Genomic DNA, 27,569 nt, shown 5'->3' on the forward strand with positions numbered 1-27,569 from the left:
TCCTTTCTGGCCTAAAGTTTTCAGAAACAAAGTTTATCATTTTCAGCTAACAGAAGGGGCCTTTGCTGATTAATGCAGAAGTCAAAATCAAAACTATTTAGGCCAGGCTTGTGCTTTCATTAGAGCCTAGGTAGGATATCTGTGCCACTTTTTGTTTAGTCTACTTTAGAATCAAATTTTTACATATCAAGGTACTAAGTATCCTTAAACAACTATTTAAACATTTCCAAAAAGAAACGTGATATAAGCTCAAATATCCTTACTACTTTCTATTCTAGACGCTCTGGTTCTCCTTAGTGGTAATATTAACTGCCCTAGAGCTGGATATATTTTACAGTTCCATGGTTTAATATACAGTGTTCAATAATAACTAAAAGCACCTATTCTTCTAAAGAACTTCACAAGTATATTAGAAAGCACTAAATCTGATAAGCTCATTAACATTAAAAGTGACCATTTATGTAAAGCCTGGAACTCTGTAATTGGTATTCAATACTTCCAATACAAAGAAGGTGATTATAGTTGACACTTAAACAACAGGGGGTAAGGGGTGCCACCCTCACACAATCCAAACTCTGCATATAACTTTTTACACCCCCGGCCCCCCCGCAAAGTTAACTACTAATAGCCTAGTGTTAACTGGAAGCCTCACCAATAATAGTCGATTAACACATATTTTGTGTTATATGTACTATATACTGTATTCTTACAAAAAAGCTGGAGAAAAGGAAATGTTATTAAGGAAATCATAAAGGGGGAACCTGGGTAGCTCGGTCTGTTGAGCGTCTGACTCTAGATCTCAGCACAGGTCTTGATCTCAACGTTGAGATCAAGCCCTGTGTCAGGCTCCACAAACAGCAGGAGTCTGCCTGAGATTCTCTCTCTCCTCTCCCTCTGCCCCTCTCTATGTTTGCACGTGCGCACACACATTCCCCCTCTCTAAAATAAATAAATAAATAAATCTTAAAAAAAAAAAAATCTAAGGAAAAGACAATACGTTTACAGTACTCTACATGTATTTACTGAGAAAAATCTGCATCTAAGTGGACCTGTGCAGTTCAAACCTGTGTTGTTGAAGGGTCAACCATAATTAGAATTCAAAGTCTGGCTTCTTGCAACTGGTGGCATGGACCAGGGAGAGACTGATGGAGCGCCAACTCTCGTTACATGAGATACTGAATCAGAGCACTGTCATTTTATATGAGAGTTTCAGAGTAGACTTAAAGTTTTACAGTTTTTAATGTGTGGCCTATCCTTGTTCAAACACCATCCTACTTTTCATACAAAGTGGAAAAAAAAATGAACCTATAATTGACTGAAGTTTAGGGAATGCTTCCCTAAAACAAGCTCCCTAACTCTGTATATATTAAGACACTAAACACACTCAAATAATCAAATTGCTATTATTCAATAATCTTCAAGAAATACTGTGTCATATCCAAAAAAGCCAGGAAGTTTAATAATATAATGAAACAGATAAGCACCTAATATTCATTTTGCATAATGATAAAAATACTGATAGCATATAGTAACTATTGTACTGATGTATTGATAATTATTACTGTTTTGTTTTTTGCATCAAAATACCTATATTTATGATTTTATTCAACATTTATCATATATCAAATACTTATATTTTCAAATAGCTGTTGGAAAATGTCTAAACTACTCTTATTATGTAAAGTCTAGGGATCATCTTAGATCCCTAACTCACTAATGTTTCATGGGCAGGGAGGGAGGGGACAGGCAAACATGGCGTATTTTTATTTCAGGATAAATGTTGAGGCCTTAAATGCAATAAATCTAATGTAGAATTAATTTCACATTTTTCTTTCTTTTCTTCTTACCCTGGCTTCCATCACCATGAAGGGACGTGGAGTTGACGGAAAAACTGTTACTACAAAGATAACACCTTAGCAAAAATGAAGAAATCACGTGCAGCTCCATTTACCATTAAACTTGTCATTTTAAGGTCTCCTTTACAGTTCCAAAAACTTGCTATTAATATAAAGAGATATAAATTTTGACTAATATTTGGTAATTTCACCACGTATACTTTTTTGGCCAAATCAGAAACAGCTACCTGAGACAGACATCACTTAGTACCTCTGATGGTAGCACACTTTCAGGTCTAAGACAGAGAGTAGATATTCACATATGTTATGGTTTTAAAAAATAAATGCTCGATGTGCTTAAATGTGTTAATATCTTTGGTGAACGTGCTTTAATGGTTCTTACCACAGGGCTGTGGTAGAAATGTACCGCACGAACTCCGTAAAAGGCAGAGGATCTGATGACGCTCCACAGCTGCGACACACACACTACAGTAAAAACATAGGCTTAGTTCATCAACACAAAACAGACACCTGCTACAGATATTTAAATACGTTATATATTGTATGTGTATCAACGTACGCAAACAGATACAATAACAACAAACAGAACATCTAATAAAATGGTTAAGCCATCTCACCTGTTCATACAAAGTCATAGCAAACTTCTGGTGCGTTATACAGGATTTAGAGGTACACATGTCTGCATCTCTGCTTGGCACTATATGAAAATGAATCCTCTCCAATATATTTTCCTAATTTAAAAAATTAAAAGACAAATGAGTTGTGAATCTTACCGACGACACTATACAACTCTTTTTAACTTTACAAATTTAAAAATCTTTTTAAGATTTCCCAAACTGTTAAGTTTAACAGTGCCATACATATTGTCAGCTTTTCAGCTTTCCTCTTCAATCAACCCTTCAAATGTTGTTCAATTATCACCTTTTGTAGCATTAGCTTTTAAAAAAAATTTAAAGAAAGAAACATTATAATGTAACATGATTTTAATAAATATATTTAAAATCCTTTAAAAATCAATTCATGGTGGCTAACATCTAGAATTTAATATTAGAAAACATAAGTCTCCTATGTTTCCAGCATTCTCACATTAAGGAAAAGCAGTTAATGTTTCAAAAATCCTACTTGGAACATTTTTATATTCTCTATAACTCACATTAAAATAGCAATGGTAAAGGTTTACAGTACCTACACTAATACCCTAATGCAAGGAATCTGCCCTGCAAACAAATTTCACATGAAATTTCGAATTTGTAATACAGATCGATACAGAGTATTCATTTCTTTAACAAATAATCCTTCTTTTTAGCAAAGCTTATCCAATGGATTCTTTTAAGTTGCTGACTTCCCCCTCCTCTGAATTTAAAACCAAATATCATATCACATATTAGTACATTTCATTTAAGTGAAAATAAACTACAAAGTTTGGTATTGTACAAAATATATCTATATATTAAGTAATTAATCAATTAGGAACATGAGAAATATGAAAAGCATATTTTATGACTATGTGCGCTGTTTCTGACACATTTTAATCAACACGGAAAGTATGCTAAGCAGTACGCTGGTCAAAGAGCTTTCCATCTGTCCAAGGAAACAGTAAAGATGCTCATTAAGAAAATGATAACAACAGGGGTGCCTGAATGGCTCAGTCAGTTAAGCAGCCAACTCTTGGTATTGACTCAGGTCATGATCTCAGGGTCTTGGTATCAAACCGTTGTGCCTTGTGCTCCATACTCAGTGGTGAATCTGCTTGTGGATTCTCTCTCTCCCTCTGCCTCTCCCCCCAACTTGTGTGTGTGTTTATGCGTGCTCTCTCAAATAAATAAATCTTTTAAAAAATGATGATAACATATAAATGCCAAATGAATTTTACAGACAGTAAATTCTACAGAAATCCAGTGAATTCTGGGACACCTGGGTGGCTCCTTTGGCTCAGGTCATGATACCAGGGTCCTGGGATCGAGTCCCATATCAGGGTCCTTGCCCAGCAGGGAGCCTGCTTCTCCCCTGCCAGCTGCTCTCCCTGCTTGTACTCTCTCTCTGACAAATAAATAAAATCTTTAAAAAAAAAAAAAAAAAGGAAAAGAAAAAGAAATCCAGTGAATTTAAAAGACGTACTTGAGGAATAGAACCACCTCATTAGGAGGGAAAATTCCAGGAGGAAATAAAGAGGTAAACTGGAGTTTAACAGTAAATGGCCTTAAATGTCAGAAGAGAGTCCAGATTTGAATCACAGGAATATTTGAAGGGCAAAGATTAATCTGAAGAAAATTTTATTAATCTGTTGGCCATTGAAAAACACTATAAGGGGATAGGCTGAACAGATACAAGTAAGGAGGCTTAAATGCTGAGAGTACGGGCCTGAACTAGTAGGAAGTGGCTTCGGGGAAATAATGTGTCTTTCTGATGAAGGAATGTATAGAATTTGCCAAATAGATATAAGACTAAGAAAAAAAATGGCTACCTCTTTAAATATAGGTAACATCTATAACATTGACTCATTTAATAATCAACATACGCATTTTAGAAGGTACATAAGATTAAGTTACTATTCAAAGGAATGCTCTACTTATCGATATGGTGGTAACACAGAATCTTGGAACATCAGCCCCAGTCAGTGATTCTCAACCCAGAGTCAGGGGTGTATCAGAACTGCTGCCCCTGACAGCTGCCCACCAAGATCCTCTTCTCTCCCAAAGAGAATCATTGCATGTAATGAGAAATGCTACTGCTGGGAATGCGCTGCACATATAATAAACCCTGCAGAGGCAGAACACTGACTTAAGTGACATTATTTATATTTAATTAAATGTCTACGCTAATAAATAAATTTTACAATATTCCAGTAGTCTAATATCCAATAAAAATGATAGCTGCACAAATAAATCAAAAGTCAGGAGACACAGATGGACTTAAACTGAGCTCTGAAGGGCAGGTAAGACAGGGATCCAATGAGCAGTTATGACTCATTTCCACTGTTAGAAATTTATGTCTAATTCATTTCAAAATTTATATCATTTAAAGAAAACAAGCTAGTAGTCTGATTTAAGGATTATCAAAAATACTTACAAAGCACTCTGCAGCATCATCCATAAGGCCCAACTGAAATCGCTGCTCATCTTTGAAGCTCTCTGCTAGAGCATGTCTTATGTTATCCGAGGGAAGTGCTTTTTCTCGACTGTGCTGAAACTGTGCAAATATTGTCTGGAGATCAAGCACATCAGTAAGTTTACAGCCAACAACTAAAGACACACATCAGTAATTTCATAATAACACGGTGAAACTCACAACACTATACCCAGAAACTGTTATAACAGTCTTTTGCTCTATTCCATATAAAGATTAATTATTTGTATCAGTAATGTATAGAAATGGTAGCCCCAGCCTCGAAATCAAATGTTAGTGTGCACAGAATTAAATGAGTTCTCAGTTCCCAACCTCAGGGATTCTAACTGAGCATGCAGAAGTGAAGGCAATTTTTAAACTGTTCCCCAGGTAATTCTGATCCAAGTTGTTTAAGGAAGAGTTCTGAGAAAAGCTGCTATAAATCTAAAAGTATGCTATAGGAATTAAAATTATGTTAACCAAAAATAAATATATAATCACATCAAAGTTAGTAGAAACTCACTAGTCCTTAAAAAAAGTAGCTTGGGGCACCTGGGTGTCTCAGTCGGTTAAGTGTCTGCCTTCAGCTCAGGTCATGATCTCAGGGTTCTGGGATTGAGCCCCACATCAGGCTCCCTGCTCAGTGGGGAATCTGCTTCTTCCCTTCCCTTTGCCCCTCCCCTGGCTCCTTCTCTATCAACTAAATAAATAAAATCAAAAAAAGTAGCTTAAATGAACTTTTTTTGTTTCTTCCTAAATAAACCTAAATAAATTAAAAAAAAAAAAGAATTTTTTTATTTCTTCCTAAATAAACCTCAGAAAATGACAAACTCTGGTTTAAAAGTAAACAAAAATTAAATAACTTCAATGCAATGAAAATTTCCCACTAATTTGCCTTTAAAAACTGACACTGTACAATTTGCATGAAGTCAGAAATGATTACTTTTAATTTTTAAAGAAATTTCTTTTTCAAATTATCAGTTTTCCTCACTTGGAGCATTATTTCTAACCTAAGCTTAAGAAACAGTCGAAACATTCAAGAACATGTGATTATAGGTGTTAATCTGGTTTTCCATTTTCCTTACTGAATTTAAGTAAGAAAAGCTTTTTAATAAGTTCCAGTTTTATGACAATCATCTTAAGTGGGGGAAAGTGGGGGGAAAAGAAGGTTTTCAGTGGCAACCCACCAAATAAGGATTGGACACACTGAATTCTTAATTAGCTCAAGGGATATGTCATCTCAAAAACTTTTTTTTTTCAGATCAATATATGGTAGGTGAGGAAAATATTTCAAAAAATCTGTTCCCACTACTGCAAGAAAACCTAATTTATAAATAAATAAAAAATTGAAGAATAAAGATGCCAAATGATATTAGATATCCAGAACTATAATCTTTTAGCTATAATTACAAATATGAAAAAATAAAAAATATTTTCAGATGTCATTTCTTATTTAGGCAATTAACTTTTCAAGATAATGCTTAAGATATTAATCCTACATCTGAGTGTCACTCATTTGTCATCTGTTTTTTGACTGCTTAGTCTATGTGAGGCATCTTCACTAGAAAACAGACAAAAACCCTGCCCTCATGGGGCACACATTCTCGTTATAGTAAGGAGAAAGCAAGTAAGTATTATACAGTATGTCAGAATGTGATAAACACAATAGAGAAAAATAAAGAAATAAAACACAAGAGAAGAAAATAAAGTATTATAATAGAAATAGAGATAGTTGAGAGTAGGAAGGAGGTTAACTATCACCTAAGGCTAGTCAGGGAAGGTCTTATTGATGTCCTCATTTGAGGACTGGCATAAAGGAAACGGGATGTTAGCCACAAAAACATGTAGAAGAAAAGCATTCTAGACAAAAGGAGTAATAATAAATACAGTCAAAGACGCAAGCCAGCTCTGAGAAATTGCAAAAGGCAGCCAGTCTGGCTGAAGTGCAGGACCTGAGACAGAGAGACAGAGTGTGTGTGCGTGTGTGTGTTTTGGGTAGTTGGTGGGCAGGCAGGAAGGTGATTGTTTAAGGCTATGAAAGATTCAGGCTAGAAATTTTAACTATACTCATTTTTTACAATTGGACAAAATATCCAAAATAGACTGTGGCATAAATAAAATGTGATACTGTAATTTGATCTAAGTTCATTCTTCATCCCCTAACAATAGCCCTATTTTGCTATGTTCTAAAAAAGAGAATATAAAATTGCCTTCTTTGGTGATTTATATTCAGGAGTATAAGACAAAAAAAGCAGGAAAATGGCTCTTTATTTTCTTGCATGTATGTGTGTGTGTAAGAATATTCAATAATGTAAAAGAATGAAATGTTTATCTCTGAAACATGTTAATAAAATATTAAATTCTTGGGCAAATTTTGAAGACATAAATGAGATGCTAATATATACATGACTCCCTGTTTCTGCCTTTGTCTCTCTTCTATTTATTCTCATCCAAGTAGCCAAAGAGATCTAGTCCAAACATTGTAGCTAGTTAAAACAGATTATATCACTCTTCCACTCGAAACAATCCCGAGACTTCCTAAATCACTCAAGAGAAAAAGCCAACGTCCTCACAAAGGCCTAGAAGGACCTACACAATATGGACCCCTATTCCAGTTATTTACTGCTCCATAACAAAACACCACAAAACTTAGTTACTAAAAATAACATTTATTATGATTACAAATCACCAATTTTGGTGAGGACAGCTTGACTCTGCTACACTGGTAGTTATCTGGGACAGTTTGAATGCTGGGACCTAGAACCATCTGAAGGTTGCTCGCTTACATTGAGCCGGTGATGCTGTTGTTGGTGCTGCCTATCCGCTTAGCCTTTTCTAATCTAACCTAGCCTCAGATGTCTGCAGCATCATTTCTGCCATTCTATTTGGTGGGAATGATTCCTTAAGGCCAGCCCATATCCACCTTTTGACAGGAAGAGTGCAGAAGAGGGGCATGTGGGTGGCTCAGCTGGTTAGGTGTCCAACTCTAGATTTCAGCTCAGGTCATGAGTTCAGGGCTGTGAGATCAAGCCCTGTGTTGGGCTTTGCCCTGGGCATGAGAGCCTGCCTAGGATTCTCTCTCCCCCTCTCTCTCTGCCCCTCTCCTNCTTGTGCTTTTTCTCTAAAAAAAAAAAAAAAAAAAAAAAAGTGCACAGGAATTTGCAGACGTGTTTTATTTTATTTTTAAAGATTTTATCTATTTATTTATTTAGAGAGAGTCCAAGGAGTGGGGGGAGGGAGAGAGGGAGAGAGAGAATCTCAAGCAGCTCCCCGCTGAGCATGGAGCCCAAGGTGAGGCTCCTTGATGTCATGACACTGAGATCATGACCCCAGCCAAAATCAAGAGTCTGATGCTTAACCAACTGAGTCACCCACACACCCCTGCAGACATGTTTTAAAATCACAACTCACCTTACTTCTGAGCTCACCTCTCATCACTCCCCCTTGCTCACAAAGCTTCTGCCACCCAGGTTTCCTTGAATGTGTCACGTATACTCATCTTAGGGCCTTTGCAGTTATTGTTTCCCTGCTTGCCTGGAATGCTTCACTCCATCATCTTTTCCAGGTAATGGTTTAAACCTTCCCAGTGAGGTTTTCCTGACTATTTAACACTCTTTATTCCCTTTCCCTGATTTATTCCCCACTTATTTTCTCCTCCCCTTCAAGAATATAAGCTCTGGGGCACCTGGGTGGCACAGTCGTTAAGCGTCTGCCTTCAGCTCAGGGTGTGATCCTGGCTTTCTGGGATCGAGCCCGTCAGGCTCCTCTGCTGGGAGCCTGCTTCTTCCTCTCCCACTCCCCCTGCTTGTGTTCCCTGTCTCACTGGCTATCTCTCTCTCTGTCAAATAAATAAATAAAATCTTAAAAAAAAAAAGAATATAAGCTCCATGAGAACAGAAGTTTTATCACCTTGTTCACTGCAGTATCAGTTACTACAGCAGTGCACAAAATTCAGTAGTAGTTCAAAATCCATTTCATAAAATGAATAAAGAATTGTTCCAAAATAATGAAAAATGTAACATTCCTAACATGTCTATGCTATTTAGAGTATTAATTTTAACTGTCCTTACATAAAAGTGGGGAAAAACCCATAAACTTGAATAAATCATACTTTAAGAATTCACCTTCAAAGCTCTAAGTCACTTGACAATGAACTTTATTTATTTTTAAAAGATTTTATTTATTTATTTGACAGAGAGACAGCCATCGAGAGAGGGAACACAAGCAGGAGGAGTGGGAGAGGAAGAAGCAGGCTCCTAGCGGAGGAGCCTGATGTGGGGCGTGATCCCAGAACTCCAGGATCACGCCCTGAGCCGAAGGCAGACGCTTAACGGCTGCGCCACCCAGGTGCCCCGACAGTGAACTTTAATTTCAAATAAACTGACCAAATAAACTACCAAATAAAATTAATTTTTTTTTAAAGATTTTTTATTTTATTTATTCGACAGGGAGAGAGACAGCCAGCGAGAGAGGGAACACAAGCAGGGGGAGTGGGAGAGGAAGAAGCAGGCTCATAGCAGAAGAGCCTGATGTGGGGCTCGATCCCAGATCGCTGGGATCACGCCCTGAGCTGAAGGCAGACGCTTAACCGCTGTGCCACCCAGGCGCCCCTAAAATTAATTTTTTGGTGAAATAATTAATAGTAATTTTTCAGTACTATTAAAAGATTACCTTCAATGCACAAAATATGCAGGCATCTCCCTGACAAACATGTCCAGTTAGAACCCGCAAGCTTCTTCGGAATATATCCAATTGCCATAAAACCTAAAAAATTGTAAGGAAGAAGCTGAAGAAATACAATAAAATTTTTCTCCCTATGATAAAAGACAGATCTGACTTAAATTGCAGAAGGCTAATAACTTCTTTTAATCTCTTGTGCACAATCCGACATATAAGCACTGAGACTAACAGCAACTATGAAACTGCTATATACATGTAGTGAATATATAAAAGAAGGATTTAGAAGATATTCTTATTGATTCACATGTAAAAACTGACAGGCAGAGAATTAAGAAAAAACTAATTCCTCAGTTAAGGATTTTATATGAAAAGGAAACATGGGACACTGAATGGAGGACTTGGCAGTGACATGAAAGAGGAAGTGATTATAATACTTGGAACACACTGAACTTTAGGAAGGAAATATAATTGGAGTTGAAAGCCAGGGTGTATCAAATAAGGGTCAGTATGTAACAGCCAGAAAAAAAAAGGTGAGCAAAGGCCTGTGGCCTTGTATGTTGAATGACAAAGCAGTCAGCTGTGCAGTAATGGGGGGACAGTACGGTAAAAAGCATCAGTTAAGGAATAATATGAATATATTTGCTGCAATTATCCATTCATTATTTGCTACTAAAAGAAAAAAAAAACACTAATTGTTTAAATAAAATCAGTCCAGTATTTAAAATCATTCTAAAAAAATCTGAAAACTATGAAGTGGGGATAATTTTGCCTGCCTCATGCCGTTCCTGTAAGGATTAAACAATATGTACTAATACATAAAGTGCTTAGAGGAGTGCCCAGTACATAACTGGCATGCAAAGAACACCAGCTGCTATTTGTTGCTGTAATTACTATTACAACAAACAGATCTCCAAGTTCCCCTATATCTTTCGATCATTTCCTCAAATAATATAACTTAGAAAATCCATTCATGATCTCTCATTTCTCCCAACTAGAAACAAAGATTAAGAAAAACAAATGATTTTAATAAATATCCTGTATTTTCAATTAATAACTAAATGCCATTTCAGAATTTCCCTTTGACAGCTGCTTTTTCTTAAAGAAAACTAATAGGATCCATTTATTTATCACAAATAATTCAGTGTTTTTTGCAAAGTCCTTGAAAATGTTTAATAATTTTCTTGCACATCACATATATCTGACCATACCATAAAACACATGCCATTGGAATTCATTCATCTGTCAAGATGAAGACCAGGATGGCACAACCTTGGGAAGCAGCATAGCACTGTGCTTAGTAATACGTTTGAAGGCAGACTGCCTGGGTATTAATTCTGGATTTATTGCTTACCAGCTCTTGGGTTGACTTGAGCAAAATATTTTCTGAAACTCAATTTTCTCATCAGTAAAGTGAAGATTAAGGCAGTACTTACCTCTTAGGATTGTTTTAAGAATTAGATTAGAGAGAACACATAGTGTTCGGTTAAGTACCAACACAAGTAAGAACAGAATAAATGCTAGGTATTAAAGATTATAACATTGCTTTTAACTTAGATAATTTAAAGCCACACCATATGTCATCACTACTTAATTATAGTTATGTCAGATAAAATTCTAAAATATTCAGTCAAAAGAGAGTAACCTCCATAATCTGTTTATAAGGCCAGTGAAGTGACTCTTCAAATGTAACTGGAATGTTTTCTGGATTAGCAAAATGTTTAAGTTATGCTGGATCCAAACTACAGAAAAAATATTCTGACTTCTCTATACATTATTCAGTATAATAGTTTATCCCCCCTTTTAACAAATCCATATCAAAAGTTATTCTAAATATTAATCCTTATCCTACTTCATTTTAAAATGTTGATTACAAACAACCAATGGGTAGACAAATCGAAGAAAAAATTTAAGTAAAATCTAGCCATTTGCACCAACATGGATGGAACTGGAGGGCATAATGCTAAGTTAAATAAGTCAGTCAAAGAAAGACAAATACCATATGATTTTACTCATATATGGAATTTAGAAAACAAAACAAATGAACAAACAAGGGAAAAAGAGCCAAACTAAAAAAAAGACTTTTAAATAGTCTGGGGGATGGGAAGAGTACACTTATCTTGATGAACGCTGAGAAATGTACAGAACTGTTCAATCACTATATTGTACATCTGAAACTAATACAATACTGTGTGTTATTTACACTTGAATAATAAAAAGACGGGGGGGGGAAGTGCTCAGAAATATGAGGGGAGGGGGAACCCTTGGGATAAATGAAAATGGAAGCACAACTTTACAAAATGTATGGGGTACAGCAAAAGCAGTTCTAAGAAGGAAGTTCATGACAATACAGGCCTACCTCAAGAAACAAGAAAAGTCGAAATAAACTAACTTCACATGTAAAGACTCTAGAAAAAGAAGAACAAAGCCCAAAGTTAGCAGAAGGAAGGAAATAATAAAGATCAGAGTAGAAATAAATGAGAGGCTTAAAAAAAGAAAATTAGAAAAGAACAGTGAAACTAAAAGCTTGTTCTTTGAAAAGATAAAAGCAACAAACCTCTCACCAGACTCATCAGGAGAAAAAGAGACAATCCAAATAAATAAAATCAGAAATGCAGAAGTTACAACTGACACCACAGAAATATAAAGGATCATAAGGGACTACTTCAAATAATAATAGGCCAACAAACTGAAAAACCTAGAAGAAATGGATAAATTCCTAGAAAAAAACACAGTTATGTTTTCTAAGACCAAACCACAAAGAAATAGGAAACCTGAACAGAATGATTACAAGTAATGAAATTGAATCAGTAAAAACTTCCCCCAAACAAAAGTCCAGGATCAGACAGTTTCACAGGTGAATTCTACTAATCATTTAAAGAGTTGATAATTATCCTTCTCAAATTATTCCAAAAAATTAAAGAGGGAGAAACACTTCCAAACTCATTTTACAAGGCCAACATTACCCTGATATCAAAACCAGAAAGGAAGGAAGGAAGGAAGGAAGGAAGGAAGGAAGGAAGGAAGGAAGGGGCCAATATCCCCAATGAACATAGATACAAAAATCCTCAACAAAATATTAGCAAATGAAATTCAACAGTACATGAAGAGGATCATATGCCATTAATAAGTGAGGTTTGTTCCAGGGATGCAACGGTGGTTCAGTATCTGTAAATCAATCAACATATTACACCACATTAAGAAAACAAAGAATAAATCATATAATGATCTTAATACAGAAACAGCATTTGACAAAAATTCAACATCATTTATGATAAAAACTCTCACAAAGTGAGTATAAAAGAAACATACCTCAACAAAATAAAGGTCATATATGACAAACCCATAGCTAATATCACACTCAACAGTGAAAAGCTGAAAGCTTTTCCTCTAAAATCAGAAACAAAAGTGCTCAATCTCATCACAGTTATTCAAGAAGTCCTAGCCACAACAATTAGGCAAGAAAAAGAAATAAAAGGCATCTGAATTGAAAAGAAGTAAAACTGTCATGATTTGCAGATAACATGATACTATATATAGAAAACCCTAAAGACTCCACCAAAAAACTATTAGAATGAATTCAGTAAAGTCACAGAATACAAAATTAGCATATAGAAATTAGTTGTTTCTATATACTAATAACGAGCTATCAGATAGAGAAATTAAGAAAATAATCCATTTAAAATTACATCCAAGAGAAGAAAATACCTAGGAATAAATTTAACAAAGGAGGTTAAAGACCTGTACAGGCATACCTCTGAGATATTGCAGGTTCAATTTCAGGCCATCACAATAAAGCTAATATCGCAAAAGTCAGTCAAATAAACTTTTTAGTTTCCCAGTGCATACAAAGTTATGCTTAGACTATACTGCTGTCTATTAAGCATGCAAAAGCATTATGACTAGAAAACAATGTACATACCTTAATTTAAAAATATTTTATTGCTAAAACTGTTAACCATCACCTGAGCTTTCAGAGAGTTAAAATCATTTTGTTGGTAGAGGGTCCTACCTTGATGATGGCTGCTGACTGATAAGGGTGGTGATTGTGGAAAGCTGGGGTGGCTGTCATAATTTTTTTTTTTTTTTAATTCAACAGAGACAGAGACAGACAGCGAGAGAGGGAACACAAGCAGGGGGAGTGGGAGAGGAAGAAGCAGGCTGATAGCAGAAGAGCCTGATGTGGGGCTCGACCCCATAACGCCAGGATCACGCCCTGAGCTGAAGGCAGACGCTTAACCACTGTGCCACCCAGGAGCCCCAATGGCTGTCATAATTTCTTAAAAAAGATAATAATGAAGTTTGCCACATCAATTCACTCTCCTTTCATCAGCTATTTTTATATAGCATGCAATGTTGTTTGATAGAGTTTTACCCACAGAACTTTCAAAATGGGACTCAATCCTCTCAAACTCTGCAGCTGCTTTATCAACTAAGTTTATGTAATATTCTAAATCCTTTGTTGTCATTTCAACAATGTACACAGCATCTTCACTAGGGTAGAGTCCATCTCAAGAAATCACTTCCTTAAAAAAAAAAATGGCACTAAAAAAAAAAGAAAAGAAAAAAGAAAAAGAAACCACTTTCTTGGCTCATCCATAAGATGTTCTTACCCATTGAAGTTTCATCATGAGATTTCAGCAATTCAGTCAGTCACATCTTCAGGCTCTACTTCTAATTCTAGTTCTCATACTTTTTCCACCACATCTGCAGTTACTTCCTCTACTGAAGTCTTAAACCCCTCAAAGTCATCCATGAAGGCTGGATTTGACTTCTTCCAAACTCCTATCTGTGTTGGTATTTTGACCTCTTCCCATGAATCATGAATATTTCTAGTAACATCTAGATTCATAGTCTTCAAGAACATTTTTTATTTACTTTGTCCAGATTCATCAGAGGAATCACTCACTACCTATGGAAGCTAAAGCCTTCTGAAAACTATAGCTTTATGAAATTTCTTAAATAACAAGACTTGAAAGTGAACATTATTCCTTGATCCATGAGCTGCAGAAAGTTATCATTTTAACAGGCATAAAAACAACATTACTCTCATTGTCCATCTCCATCAGAACTCTTGGGTGACCAGGTACATTGTCAATGAGCACTTAATTTTGAGGATTCTTTTTTTCTGAACAGTAAGTCTCATCAGCAGGATTCAGTAAACCATGTTGTAAAAAATGTGCTGTTACCCAGGCTTCGTTGTTATATTTATAGAGCATGGGCAGAGTAGATTTAGCATAATTTTTAAGGGCCCTAAAAATTTCAAAATGGCAAATAAGTATTAGTTTCATTTTAAAGTCACCACCTATATTATATTAGCCCATAACAAGAGAGCCAGCCTGTCCTTTGAAGCTTTGAAGCCAGGCATTGACTTCTCTTCTCTAGCTGTGAAAGTCCTAGATGGTACCTTCTTTCAATAGAAGGCTGTTCTGTCTACATTGAAAATGTGTCGTTTAGTGTAGCCACCTTCATGAATTAAATCAGCTACATCTTCTGGATGACTTGTTGCAGCTTCTATATCAGCACTTGCTGCTTTGCCTTGCACTTTGTTACAGAGATGGCTTCTTTCCTTAAATCTCATGAACCAACCTCTGCTAGCTTCAAACCTCTCTTCTGCAGATTTCTTACTCTCTCAGCATTCACAGAATTGAAGACAGTTTGGGCTTTCCTCTGGATTAGGCTTTAACTTAAGGGAATGTTGTGGCTGGTTTCATCTTCTATGCAGACAACTAAAACTTTTCCCGTATCAGCGAGAAGGCTGTTTCACTTTCTTCATCATTTGTTTTCGCTGGAGTAGCACTTTTCATTTCCTTCAAGAACTTTTTCTTTGTATTCACAACTTGGCTAACTTTGGCATAAGAGGCCTCACTTTCAGCCTATCTCGACTTTCGATATGCCTTCCTCACTAAGCTTAATCATTTCTAGCTTTTGCTTTAAAGTGCGAGGACAGGGGCACCTGGGTGGCTGGGTTGGCTGGGCATTCAACTCTTGATTTTGGCTCAGTTCGTGGTCTCAGGGTTATGTGAAATCAAGCCCCACGTTAGGCTTTGTGCTCAGCCCAGAGTCTGCTTTAGATTCTCACTCTCGTCCTCTCTCTCTGCCCCTCCCCCTACTCATGCTCATGGGAGCCCTCTCTCACTCTCTCAAATAATAAATAAATAAATAAGAAATAAAATCTTTTAAAAAATACAAATGAAGTAAGAGGACATGAAGTCTTTCTTTCACTTGAACACTTAAAGGACACCGTAACACTGTAGGGTTATTAACTGGCCTAATTTCAACGTTGTTGTGTCTCAGGGAATAGGGAGGCCCAAGGAGAGGGAGAGAGATAAGGGAACAGCTGTTCAATGGAGCAGTCAGAACACACACAACATTTATCAATTAAGTATCATCTTATATAGGGGTAGTTTGTGGTGCCCTGAAACAATTACAATAGTAACATCAAGATCAGTGATCACAAATCACCATAACAAATATAATAACAATAAAAGAGTTTAAATACTGCAAGAATTACAAAAATATGACAAAGCCACACAAAGTGTGCAAATGCTGTTGGAAAACAGTGTCCACTGACATTTTTGATATAGGGTTGCCACAAACCTTTAGTTGGTAAAAAATGCAGTATCTGCAGTGTAGAAAGGTGAAGCACAATAAAACAAGGTCTGACTGTACTCTGGTTAAAATTATAAGATATGGTTGAAAGAAATAAAAAAATAACACAAATGGAAATATATTCCATGTTCATGGATTGGAAGAATTAATATTGTTAGAATATCCATACTACCCAAAGCAATCTACAGATTCAATGCAACGCCCATCAAAATAGCAATGAGACTTTTCACAGAAGCAGACAAATAATCCTAAAATTTGTATGGAACCACAAAAGACCCTGAATAGCCAAAGTAATCTTGAGAAGGAAGAATACAGCTGGAGGCATCATGCCTCCTGACTTCAAACTATACTACAAAGCTATAGTGGTATGGTAACTGGCAGGAAAACAAGACACTTAAGTCAATGGAACAGAACAGAGAGCCCAGAAATAAACCTATGCTTATATGGTCAATTAATGTATGACAAAGGAAGCCAAGATTACACAGTGGAGAAAATAATGGATTCTCTTCAATAAATGGTGTTGAGAAAACTGAACAGCTACATGTTAAAGAATGAAACTGAACCACATTTATGTGACATATAAAAATAACTTTAAAATGAATTATTAGAGACTTGAATGTAAAACCTGAAACCATAAGATTCCTAGAAGAAAAGAAACAGTAAGCTTTCTGACATCAGTCTTAGTAACATATAAATATATTTTTTGACCAGTCTCTTCAGCTAAGGGCAAAAAAGCTAAAATAAACAAATGGGATCACATTAAACTAAAAGCTTTTGCACAGCAAAGGAAACCATCAACAAAACAAAAAGGTGACCTACTTACTCGGAGCAGGTATTTGCAACTCATACACACAATAAGGGATTGTTATCCAAAATATATAAAGAACTTAGAGAACTTAATATTAACAACATCATCAACAACAACCTGATTAAAAAATGGACGGAGGACTTGAACAGACATTTTTCCAAAGAAGACACCTGAAAATATGTTCAACAGGGAAATGCAAATCAAAACCACAAAAGATACCACTTCACACTTACCAGATTGGCTATTGTCAAAAAAGAAATAAGTGTTGGGAGGATGTGGAAAAAGGGGAACCCTCATGCACTGCTGGTGGGAACGTAAATTAGTGCAGACACTACTGAAAACAGTACATTTGAATAATGTCCACTTTTAATAATTTCTTACAAGACGTTCCATAATTTAATTCTCAGCAGTTTTAAAAACAATTCATCAAATTGCATAATAATATTAACAATCTACATTTAAAAAAATGAAGTCAGGCTTTTTCTAACAGAAAATCTATATTTGAATACCTGTTTTGTTAGTGAAGATTGGCTTTTGTAAATTAGTTTATATACCAGACATTTAACATCTGGGCCAAGAGATCTCCTGAGTTGAAGAGATAGAGGTGGAAGTTCGGGGACACTAAAGCAGCTAGAGTTGGCAGGGCAGAGTGCTGCAGAGAAGAGAGCTGCACACAGAGTGAATACCACAGCTCTACAGAGGGTCCCCCTCGAGTATTCAGGCAAATACTGTCAGGAAATTACCTGAGGCTGAGGAAAGAAATCCCCCTCCCCCCCAAATTAGAGGGAACAGTGCCCAGAGCTCATACCCACCTAGGATAGTTCTTGCTCCTAACAGTCAATGTAGAGTGCTTTACAATCCATAGAGCATTGGCTAAAGGAGGAAGGTCTAACCCAGGAGAAGACAAATTAATCCTGGAATAAACACAACTCTGGGACTGCCTAACAAAGCTTAAAAGTAAAATGATCAAACTATTTCCAAATAAAGCAACCCTATCCCAGAACAAAGTTCAAGAATATTTCTAAGAATATAAAAATACCCATCGCCCAATAAGATAAAACGCAAAATGTCTGACACCCAATCAAAAATTATTGGGCATTAAAATGAACAAGAAAATATATTCCCAAATGAGGAGAAAAAAAATCAGTTGAAACCCAGAATGTGTAGAATGACAGAAGTAGTAGACAAGTACATTAAAACAATTATTACAACTGTATTTCATATGTTCAAGATGCTATAGAAGAGAATGAACATGTTAAGTATAGACTTGAAAGAGATTTTTAGAAGACCCAGATCAAACTTCCAGAGGTTAAAATTACAATGTCTGAAATTAAAATATACTGGATGGGATTAATAGCAGATTAGACATTGCAAAGGAAAAGATTAATGAAGTTGAAAACATAGTAATAGAAGCCATAAAAAATAAAACGGAGAGAAAGAAAAAGAGACTGTGAATGAAAATTAAGAGAGCATAAGTGAGCTGTGGAACAACCTCAGACAACCAACTATATATAACTGCAGTCCCTCAAATGAGGAGAGAGACAGAAAAATTTGAGGAAATAATGGCCAAAGACTTTCCAATTTTATTAAAATTATAAATCCACAGATCTAAGATGCTCAATAAACTCAAACACAAGAAACATGAAGAAAACTATGTCAAGACACATCAATATCAAGTTGCTTTAAAGTAGTGAAAAAGAGAAATCTTAAAAAGAGCCAGAGAAAAAGGACACATTGCCTACAGAAGACAAAGAATGACAACAGTTTTTCACTAGAAATAATGCAAGCTGGAAGTCAAAGGACCAAAATCTTTAAAGTACTGAAAGGGAAAAACTGCCAACTTAGACTTCTTTAATGAGTAAAAATATCTTTCAAAAACACAAGTGAAACAGATTTTTTCCAGAAACACAAAAGCTAAAAGAACTCACCAACAACAGACCTGACCTATAAAAAATGTTAAAAAAGGTCCTTCAAGGAGAATAAGTGATACCAGATGGAATGCTGAATTTACATAAAGGAATGATGAGCAGCAGAAATGTTAATAAATAACCTTCATGGTAAAGATCAATGTAATGTTCATTAAAAAAAAGTATATATACGCACACACGAATTTATATATATATTTTCCAATGATATCATCATTGGACTACTTCTCCATTTTCTTTACCATGTAAGTGTCCTTACTTAGAATTTTGTTATAACATGCTTTTTGTCTCACTAACTACACAAAGCATTTTGGGAGCCAAAGAAAAGGATAGAAATAGAGAGAAATATATAAACAAAAAAGAACTGGAAAAGGGTTAACAGAAAAAGATTTAAAGTGATAGAAGCCCTTTATCACAGCCTGATTTAAACAAAAGCATTAATTCCAAGTCTTTTGATATGCAGTATTTGCCTAAATCCAGTGCTGTTCAATAAATATTTTCCTGCACTTCTCATAGCACTTAATGCCAGTAGGATCTTTTGGCCATGGCAGAACAGTGGCTGCCATTTAAGGGTCCCAATGTATATTAGAATGCCAATTAGATCTCTTTCCCTGGATGAATTACAGAACTTTCAAGTTTGACATCTGTCCCAGACAGAGGACAACTGGGAAAACAAGTCTGAGTCAGATGTCTGAGCACATGATATGTTCATTTATATATGAGTTAATTAACCAATATTTCTCTTTCTACTCTGTTTTCAGGAGGGAAAAAAAAGCAACAGAAAATATCTAAGAGTGATTTATTTTAAATAAATTCTTTTAAGGTATATTCTACAGTCAATAGAATAACATTCCAATATTCTAAATCTTCCTCATCCTTAGCACTACTATACAGTCAATGGTCAGAAAGACATAGGATCCTACAAAATCTGGAACTACTGAATAAAAACTACATCTTACATAAGAAAGGATATTTACCTAAAGAAGAAAAGCAGGTTAGCACATACTTGTTAATTAAAAGAATTTCAACAAGGATTGGAGTAAAATGGATTAATCTTCAATTCCACTAAAACAGTGATATCCAAATATGATTCCAGAGAAGCAATTTAAGGCCACAGTAGAGGCTGAAGAAAGTTTGAGACCTGAGAATTAAAACTGCATTCTCATTTCAACCCATGCTACCTATGGGGATTCTACCGGATTCCTTTAAAAAAAGGGGGGGGGGAGAGGGAGGGGCGGGTAGATTACCTGATTCAAAGAAATTATTTTATGTATTTTAGAAACATAATTTTAATTTACTAAGTAAACATTGTAAGTCAAAAGATTTTATATCATAGTGACACATTATTCTGTTGCAAAAAACCCTCCCATTTATATTAAATAATATCTATTTCTGTTTATAATAAAAAACCAAAATCCCAAGCCACAATATTTTTGATACCATTAAAAGTGATATTTAAAAGTCATTCCAGGCAATAACTTTATTCTTAGACTATAAGAAACATTAAACAAAGGATTTCCTGAAAAGCACTTTTGTAAACTTAACAAGAAATTACGGTCTCACCTGTACAGCACTATTAAGAAAGCAGCTGTTTTGTCCTGGTTCATTTAACAAGCCTTTGGTAGGAGCTAGGGATAGCATACTCCCAGGCTGATAAACTTTTCCAAGATTGCCACCAGGTTTCCGTAAGAATTTTACCCATGCCATTTTCAAGAAAATTTGTTTACATTAAAGCTAAGAATTATATATTTATGTGATATTTCTGATGATAAAAGGGATGATGTCTTGAATTGTCCACTTAAATTCACTGTAGTCAGTTACAGTAACATAAGTCTCCAAGTCCATATCTTTCCTGATGCTGTAAATTTTTGACGACTTTGTCAAGCAAAAATGGGGTACATAAACATTGAAGTTCTAAAAAAGAAATCTTAAAGATTTTTATATGCATTAAATTTTATAAGAGAGTTGTATAGTTAAGGTAAAAAAGATTTTTTTTAAACTGCTAAAAACAATGTCGATGAACAAATAATTTTCTTTAAAGCACAAGCCAATTGTCTTGATGGTTTAAAAAACAGATGATACAAAAAGATGTTGAGTTCGCATCTGGCATGATTCCTTTGGTCATTTGTTTTCCTTATGTTTTTTTAGTAAGAAAGAAGACTCTCTCTTTCACAGGTGAAGTTATCAAAGCTGGCTCCATATTTCTTATCAATGTGACCCCAAAGCAAATCTACAAGAAAGAAAATAAATGTTTAAATAAAAGCAAAGGCTAATCAAGAATGACTAAACAAGAAAATTCCTACTTTACTATTTGAACACAAATACTGAATATATAATCATAAAAGGACTATAGCTAATAATGTTCTAAAATATAAAAATGAAAACATTATTCTTCATTAAAAATTTTTAAAAAATATCACTGTGACATCAATCACTATCTACTTGAAGATTTCAGTGGTCATTGGTTTCATAAGGAAAATATTCTAGAGAAAACTGGAATTAAATTAGATCTCAGGTAGTATTTTAAAAGTACTAACTTTGTAGTCAACACTAAATTGCTTTGTTTATTAAAACAAATACACGTACAGAGACTCTGTTGTTATCTGTATTGCACAGAATCATATTATTTTTCCAAGAAACTCTGTTGATTTTACATAAATTGGTATGCATTAAAACTCAGAAGGAACTTTAAACTGATAAACAAATTTTTTTTTTTATTAAAGATTTTATTTATTTATTTGACAGAGATAGAGACAGCCAGCGAGAGAGGGAACACAAGCAGAGGGAGTGGGAAAGGAAAAAGCAGGCTCATAGTGGAAGAGCCTGATGTGGGGCTCGATTCCAGAATGCCGGGATCACGCCCTGAGCCGAAGGCAGACGCCCAACCGCTGTGCCACCCAGGCGCCCCTAAACTGATAAACAAATCTTAATGAACTTAGTCAAGTAAATCTCTACACTATTTCACAAATGCATGCTCCTGAGTAAAAGGACTTTAAACTTCATTAAAAACAAGTATTACTAACAAAGTCTTGTTTAACCAATTAAATTTCCTTCCTATTATTCATTCACTCAACAAACATTTACTGAGCCAGGTACTGTGCCAGGCACTGGACTAATTTAATAATGAGGAAAGGCAGACATTAATACAATAAATAATAAATTGTAACTTGTACTGGAAGAGTTATGTGGTGAGTGCTAACAGAAAAACAATGAAAGAAAAGAGGATGGGAAATGCATACAATGTGAGAGAGTTTGCACTTTTAAATAGGATAGTCACAGAAAATCTAATTGAGCAGATTACCTTTGCACAAATATTTGAAGGAGGTAAAGATGCCACTTGGGAGAAGGCGTTTCTAGTAGAGTGAATAGCATGCTTGGCATGTCGGAAAAATAGTAAGCAGCCCAACGTAGCATGAGAAATATAAACGGAGGAGAGAAGATGAAAAGGAGGGATGGGAAACAGATCATATGGGGGTACTGAAAGCCCTCTGTAAGGACTTCAGCTTTAAACTCTTTTAAAGTCATGAGCTTCATTTTCACAGCACAAAAAGATAAGAAAGAATGGCACAGATCAGTTCAATACCATTGGTCAAATACCCACCAAGACAGGAAAGCACTGAGGAATAAAGAAGCATCTTACCTAAACAATTAAAGTCAGGGCTTGTTTCCAGCCCCACATATTAGCTCATCACCTATTAGCTGTTTATTCTTAGGTAAAACCTTGTCTTCTCTGATTTATAGCTTCTTCATCTATAAAATGGGGACAAAATAATAGCCCCAATTAACATAGGTTAAATGTTTCAGGAATTCTAAAATGCTATACTCTGTTAGTTGTTTTCTTTTTATTTTAACTCTGTGGGTTGCAACCGTCTCTAAAATGATCTAAATGATTCCCAAGCCTCCCATACAAATTAAGTTTTTAATAAATCCATAATTGAACAACATTAAGGGAGCTCTATATTGGTAGTAAATTTGTATTTTTAATGAAAGAATCCTTTTGAAATGATATTCTTTCATCATTTACTAGGCACCAGGTTTGTACCACGAACTGTCCTAAGGTGTATGAAACAATCCCTACCTTAACTGAGCTTAGTTTGGTGAAAGGCAAAGACACGAACAGATAATTTAAAATTACAGTGGCTTCCATTCTCGTGCAAGACGTTAAACTAGTATATGCTTCTGGTTCCCTACCTCCAGCCAAGTCTGGAGATTACACAAAAGAAACCTTAAGGACACCAAAAGTAACTGGTCTCTAAAGTGGGAGGGAAACAGTAACTAAGAAATAGAGAGGGCCAAGGGTTACAGACTGGAAAAGATATTTCTACTTAAGACCTTTTCCATTCCTCACACTTCTTTGGGCAGAGAATTCCCACTCCACACAATGCAATGAAACAGGAAAGTTCAGCTACCACCCTACTGCCATCTGGAGGGTAAGGGAGATTGTAACAGCAGAAAAGCATTAGATCACAGCCAGTTTGGGAAATGATAACATGTACGGGTACGTGCAAGGCTGCTATGTGTTCTGCCCTCACCCCTACTTCACAAATAGAACAGAGGACAGTAGGATCTGGAGAAGATCATGCTGCTAGGCACAGAAACAGAAAGTTCTTTTTGGAACCAAAGCTCAAGGTGCATCACTCCAAATTAAGCCCCTCTACTCACATCCCACCTCTACTCACTGAAATCATCTGAAGAAACACAAATGAGAGCCTAGTGCTTTCACCCTTCTCATGTAAATATTATTAATTTGTAACTTGGTACTCCAAGAAAAAGAGAACCAGACACTTGAGGACGACTAGCTCTGTGAAACAAAGGCAAACTGAACATTCTATAACATAGAAAACAGAGTGAACAGACCAAAGGGAACACAAATTTAAAATAAACTTAATAAATATCCAACAATTGAATATGGCAATTTAAAAAAAAATTCCTGAAATTTTGTAAAAGAAAGAGTCAATGAGCAAAATGAATAGAAGCAAAAACCATATTAATGAGCAGTAAGTACAGGTCAGGAAATTTTCTTACAAAGCACTGAAAAAGGAATAAAAAAGTGGAAAATATAAACACTTTGAAAAAGTTAAGAGGCACGTTTGAAATCAATACTATATAAAAGGATTCCCAGAAAGAGGATAAAGTAAATTGAGTAAATAGTTTTCAAAATGACAAAGATTTTTCCAGAATTAAAGACCAAAAAACTCAGAGAGACAAAGAAAATGGATAAAAAAAAAAAAATCAAAACATGATGTGGGGAAGGAAGTAGGATGAAAATTATGAAGTCTTAGACTGAAAAGAAAGAAAAAGAGATTTTCAAGCCCATTTATCGGCAAACAATAGGAAAATAAATCCAAAAGTAAACTTTTATAAAAACTAATATAACATAAAATCTTCACAAGCCTGATTAAAGATAGAAAGGAAAAACACCAAAGAAATTGATAAATAGGAAATGACCACACATACTTAAGCAATCAAAAGAACAGTAAGAGTGTGACTTAAATCTTAGGCCAATAACTTTTAAAATCTAAAGGAATAGGTAATTTCACAGCAAAATACAAATTAACAAAATTAACCCAAGAAAAAACAGAAAACATTTTTAAAATCTAGAATAATGTGGAAACAAAAGTTCTCCCATTGAAAAAATCATCTGGGGCACCTGGGTGGCTCAGTCCTTAAGCGTCTGCCTATGACTCGGGGCGTAATCCCAGGGTCCTGGGATTGAGCCCCACATTGGACTCCCTGCTCCACTGGGAGCCTGCTTCCTCCTCTTCCACTCCCCCTGCTTGTGTTCCCTCTCTCGCTGGCTGTCTTTCAAATAAATAAATAAAATCTTTAAAAAAAAAAAAGAAAAAGTCATCTGGATCAGATGGATTCAAAGTTCAATTTTATCTAAATGTTAAAGAATTGTTAATTCTAACATATTGTTGCAGGCCAGAGGGAAAATATTACACAAAGTATCCCAAATCATTTCATGAAGCTAACATAACTTTAATATCAAAACATGATAAACCTCAGACTAATGTGACTTAGATTCAAAACTGTAAGTAAAGTGCTAGCAAACATAATCTATCAATGTGTCAAAAGAATAATGTACACTATTCAAAAGAATAATAATCAAGGAGGGTTTATTCCAGGAATGCAAATGTGATTCTATATTTATTCTTTCAGTAAATACCTGGGAGGTTATGCAGAAAAGAGCTAACACAGCAATGCTCGTAATAGCTGAAAGGTGGAAACAACCCAAATGTTCATCAACTAATGAATGGATAAATGACATAAAGTATGAGTATGTGTGTATACATATTCATACAATGGAATATTATTCAGCCATACAAAGAAATGAACTACTTTTACATGCTACTTCATATGGATGAACACTGAAAACATTCTGCTAAGTGAAAGAAGTCAGTCAGGAAGAACCACGTGTTACGATTCCATTCATACAAAATGTCCAGAACAGAGACATCTACAGACACAGCCAGTAGATTAGTGGTTGCTTGGACTGGAGAAATGGGGCTATAGAAATGAGAAGGGAAGAGTGAGAGCTAAAGGGTATAGGAATTCTTTTTTTTTTTTTTTAACATTTTAATAAACAAGGATTCTTTCTGAGGTGATGAAAATGTTCTAAAGTTGTGTTGATAGGTTTACCTTCCTGTAAATATACTAAAAACCACTGAATTGTACTCTTTCAATGAGTGAATTGTATGACATGTGAATTATATTTCAACAAAGTTACTTAAGAAACAAGAAAAAGGGAAGGACAACATAGCAGGCCAGAGATTGCTATCCTTAGGAAGCCTGCCTGCAAGGTTTTATTTAGGCTTTTAGAATTTAAATTTTTGGGAGGATTCCCACCACAAAAGTAGTAAGCTTGGTCACTGTACCTAAACTATGCAAACTATGTGGTTTATCCTGAACATCTCCTTTCCTTCTGGAAGTCTGGAATTTTGATAACATTTGAGGTAGAGGATAATTAGGTGACCACTTTCCAATAAAAAATTCTATGGACTGAGTCTCTAAACAGCTTTCTGATAGACTGCATTTTACATAATGTCACCACAATTTGTTGCTGGAGGAATTTCTGTGTTTCATGTGACTCCAATGGAAGAAAACTATGAGAAACTTGTGCCTAACTTCCACCTAACTTCGCCCCATGACCCTTCTCCATTTGCTGATTTTGCTTTATTTCCTTCTGCTATAATTAATAAAGCATAGCAGTAAGTACGACTACATGCCAAGTGCTCAAAATTCTACAAAATCACCAAACCTAGGAATGTCAGGAATCTTGGAGACCTCAACACAGAGGCATTATGAAAGTAATTAAGAGGCAATTTGTTTCTTTCCATCAGCTGGCAAAAACTTAAAAGAATCACTGTTGGAGGAGATAAATGGAAAGAGGTACTTTCCCTTACTGTTAACTAATAAAAAATGTAATTATACTATAATACCCTTGTAGCAATATTATATCAACCTGGCAACAACTGTTAAAATTAAAAACACACTTCAATCTAAAAACCGCAATACTGAGAATCTATGCCTCCCTCCAAAAGTACTACCTTATTGAGATATAGTTGGTAGGTGCAATAAGTAAGGAAAGAAACAGAACGAATGTCCATAGATAGGGGCATAATTATATAACAGAGTGTTTCTGAATGACAAAGGCAAAATGCAGAAATGTAATATAATCCTATTTTGGTAAAATAATATATGTGAAAAAAATACATATGCTTTATATGAATATCTGAACTAGGAGGAGTGTGTACATGTCTTGTTAAAATGGGGATGGACAGCCAAGCTTGAAATAAAAGTGAAAAAAAAAATAAAGCCTGCACTAAAATAAAACTATATATGTATGTTACATTTATGCATTATATGTTATGTATGTGTACATATACACAAATATAAAATTAAAATGATATACCAGAAAAGTATAAACCAAAAGAAATCTGATGTAGCAATTTTAGGGTAAGACAAAATTGACTGAATAAAAATGCAACTGATCTCTGTATGTTCATTTTTGTATCCTGCAACTTTACTGAATTCAAGTATTAGTTCTAACAAGTTTTGGTGGAGTCTTTGGGTTTTCCACATATAATATAATGTTATCTGCCAATAACAACAGTTTTACTTCTTCCTTTCCTATTTGGATACCATTTATTTTTCTTGACTAATTGCACTGTCTAGGGCTTCCAGTGCTATGTTGAATACATGTGGTGAGAGTGGGCACTCCTGTTTTGTGTCTGATTCTAGAGGAAGAGCTTTTGAGTTTCCACAGTTTAGAATGATGTTATAGCAGTGGGCCTGTCATATGTGGCTTTTATTATATTGAGACACATTCCCTCTATACCCATTTTGTTAAGAATTTTCATATTGAAGGGATATTGAATTTTGTTAAATGCTTCTTCTGCATCTAATCTTTCCTTCTCTTAATGTGGTATATGACATTTATTGATTTGCAAATATTGAACCATCCTTGCATGCCAGGGGTAAATCCCACTTGATTATGGTGTATGATCCTTCCAAAGTGTTACTGAATTTGGTTTGCTAATATTTTGTTGAGAATTTTTCCATTTATATTCTTCAGGGATATTG

The 27,569-nt window shown here is 35.3% G+C and overlaps 1 protein-coding gene across 6 annotated transcripts in view; it reads right to left on the minus strand.

The window, feature by feature from the left end:
• The window catches only part of USP53 (ubiquitin specific peptidase 53), a 63,433-nt gene that overhangs the window by 26,691 nt on the left and 9,173 nt on the right, over window positions 1-27,569 (minus strand). Inside the window, exons 2-7 of one of the 6 annotated variants that reach the window (XM_019808691.2) lie at window positions 22,624-22,733; window positions 20,547-21,213; window positions 9,633-9,725; window positions 4,926-5,060; window positions 2,474-2,587; window positions 2,239-2,321 (exon numbers count right to left, since the gene is read on the minus strand). In XM_019808691.2, coding sequence (XP_019664250.2) covers window positions 2,239-2,321; window positions 2,474-2,587; window positions 4,926-5,060; window positions 9,633-9,725; window positions 20,547-20,690 — 569 coding nt within the window. In that variant the 5' untranslated portion in view covers window positions 20,691-21,213; window positions 22,624-22,733. Of the gene's footprint in view, window positions 1-2,238; window positions 2,322-2,473; window positions 2,588-4,925; window positions 5,061-9,632; window positions 9,726-20,546; window positions 21,214-22,623; window positions 22,734-27,569 lie in introns of those variants that run through there. The other 5 variants (XM_011235671.3, XM_019808692.2, XM_034671294.1 and 2 more) reach the window with 5 other exon arrangements.

The sequence above is a fragment of the Ailuropoda melanoleuca genome, chromosome 11, assembly GCF_002007445.2.
Source record: "Ailuropoda melanoleuca isolate Jingjing chromosome 11, ASM200744v2, whole genome shotgun sequence".
Lineage (NCBI taxonomy): Eukaryota > Metazoa > Chordata > Mammalia > Carnivora > Ursidae > Ailuropoda > Ailuropoda melanoleuca.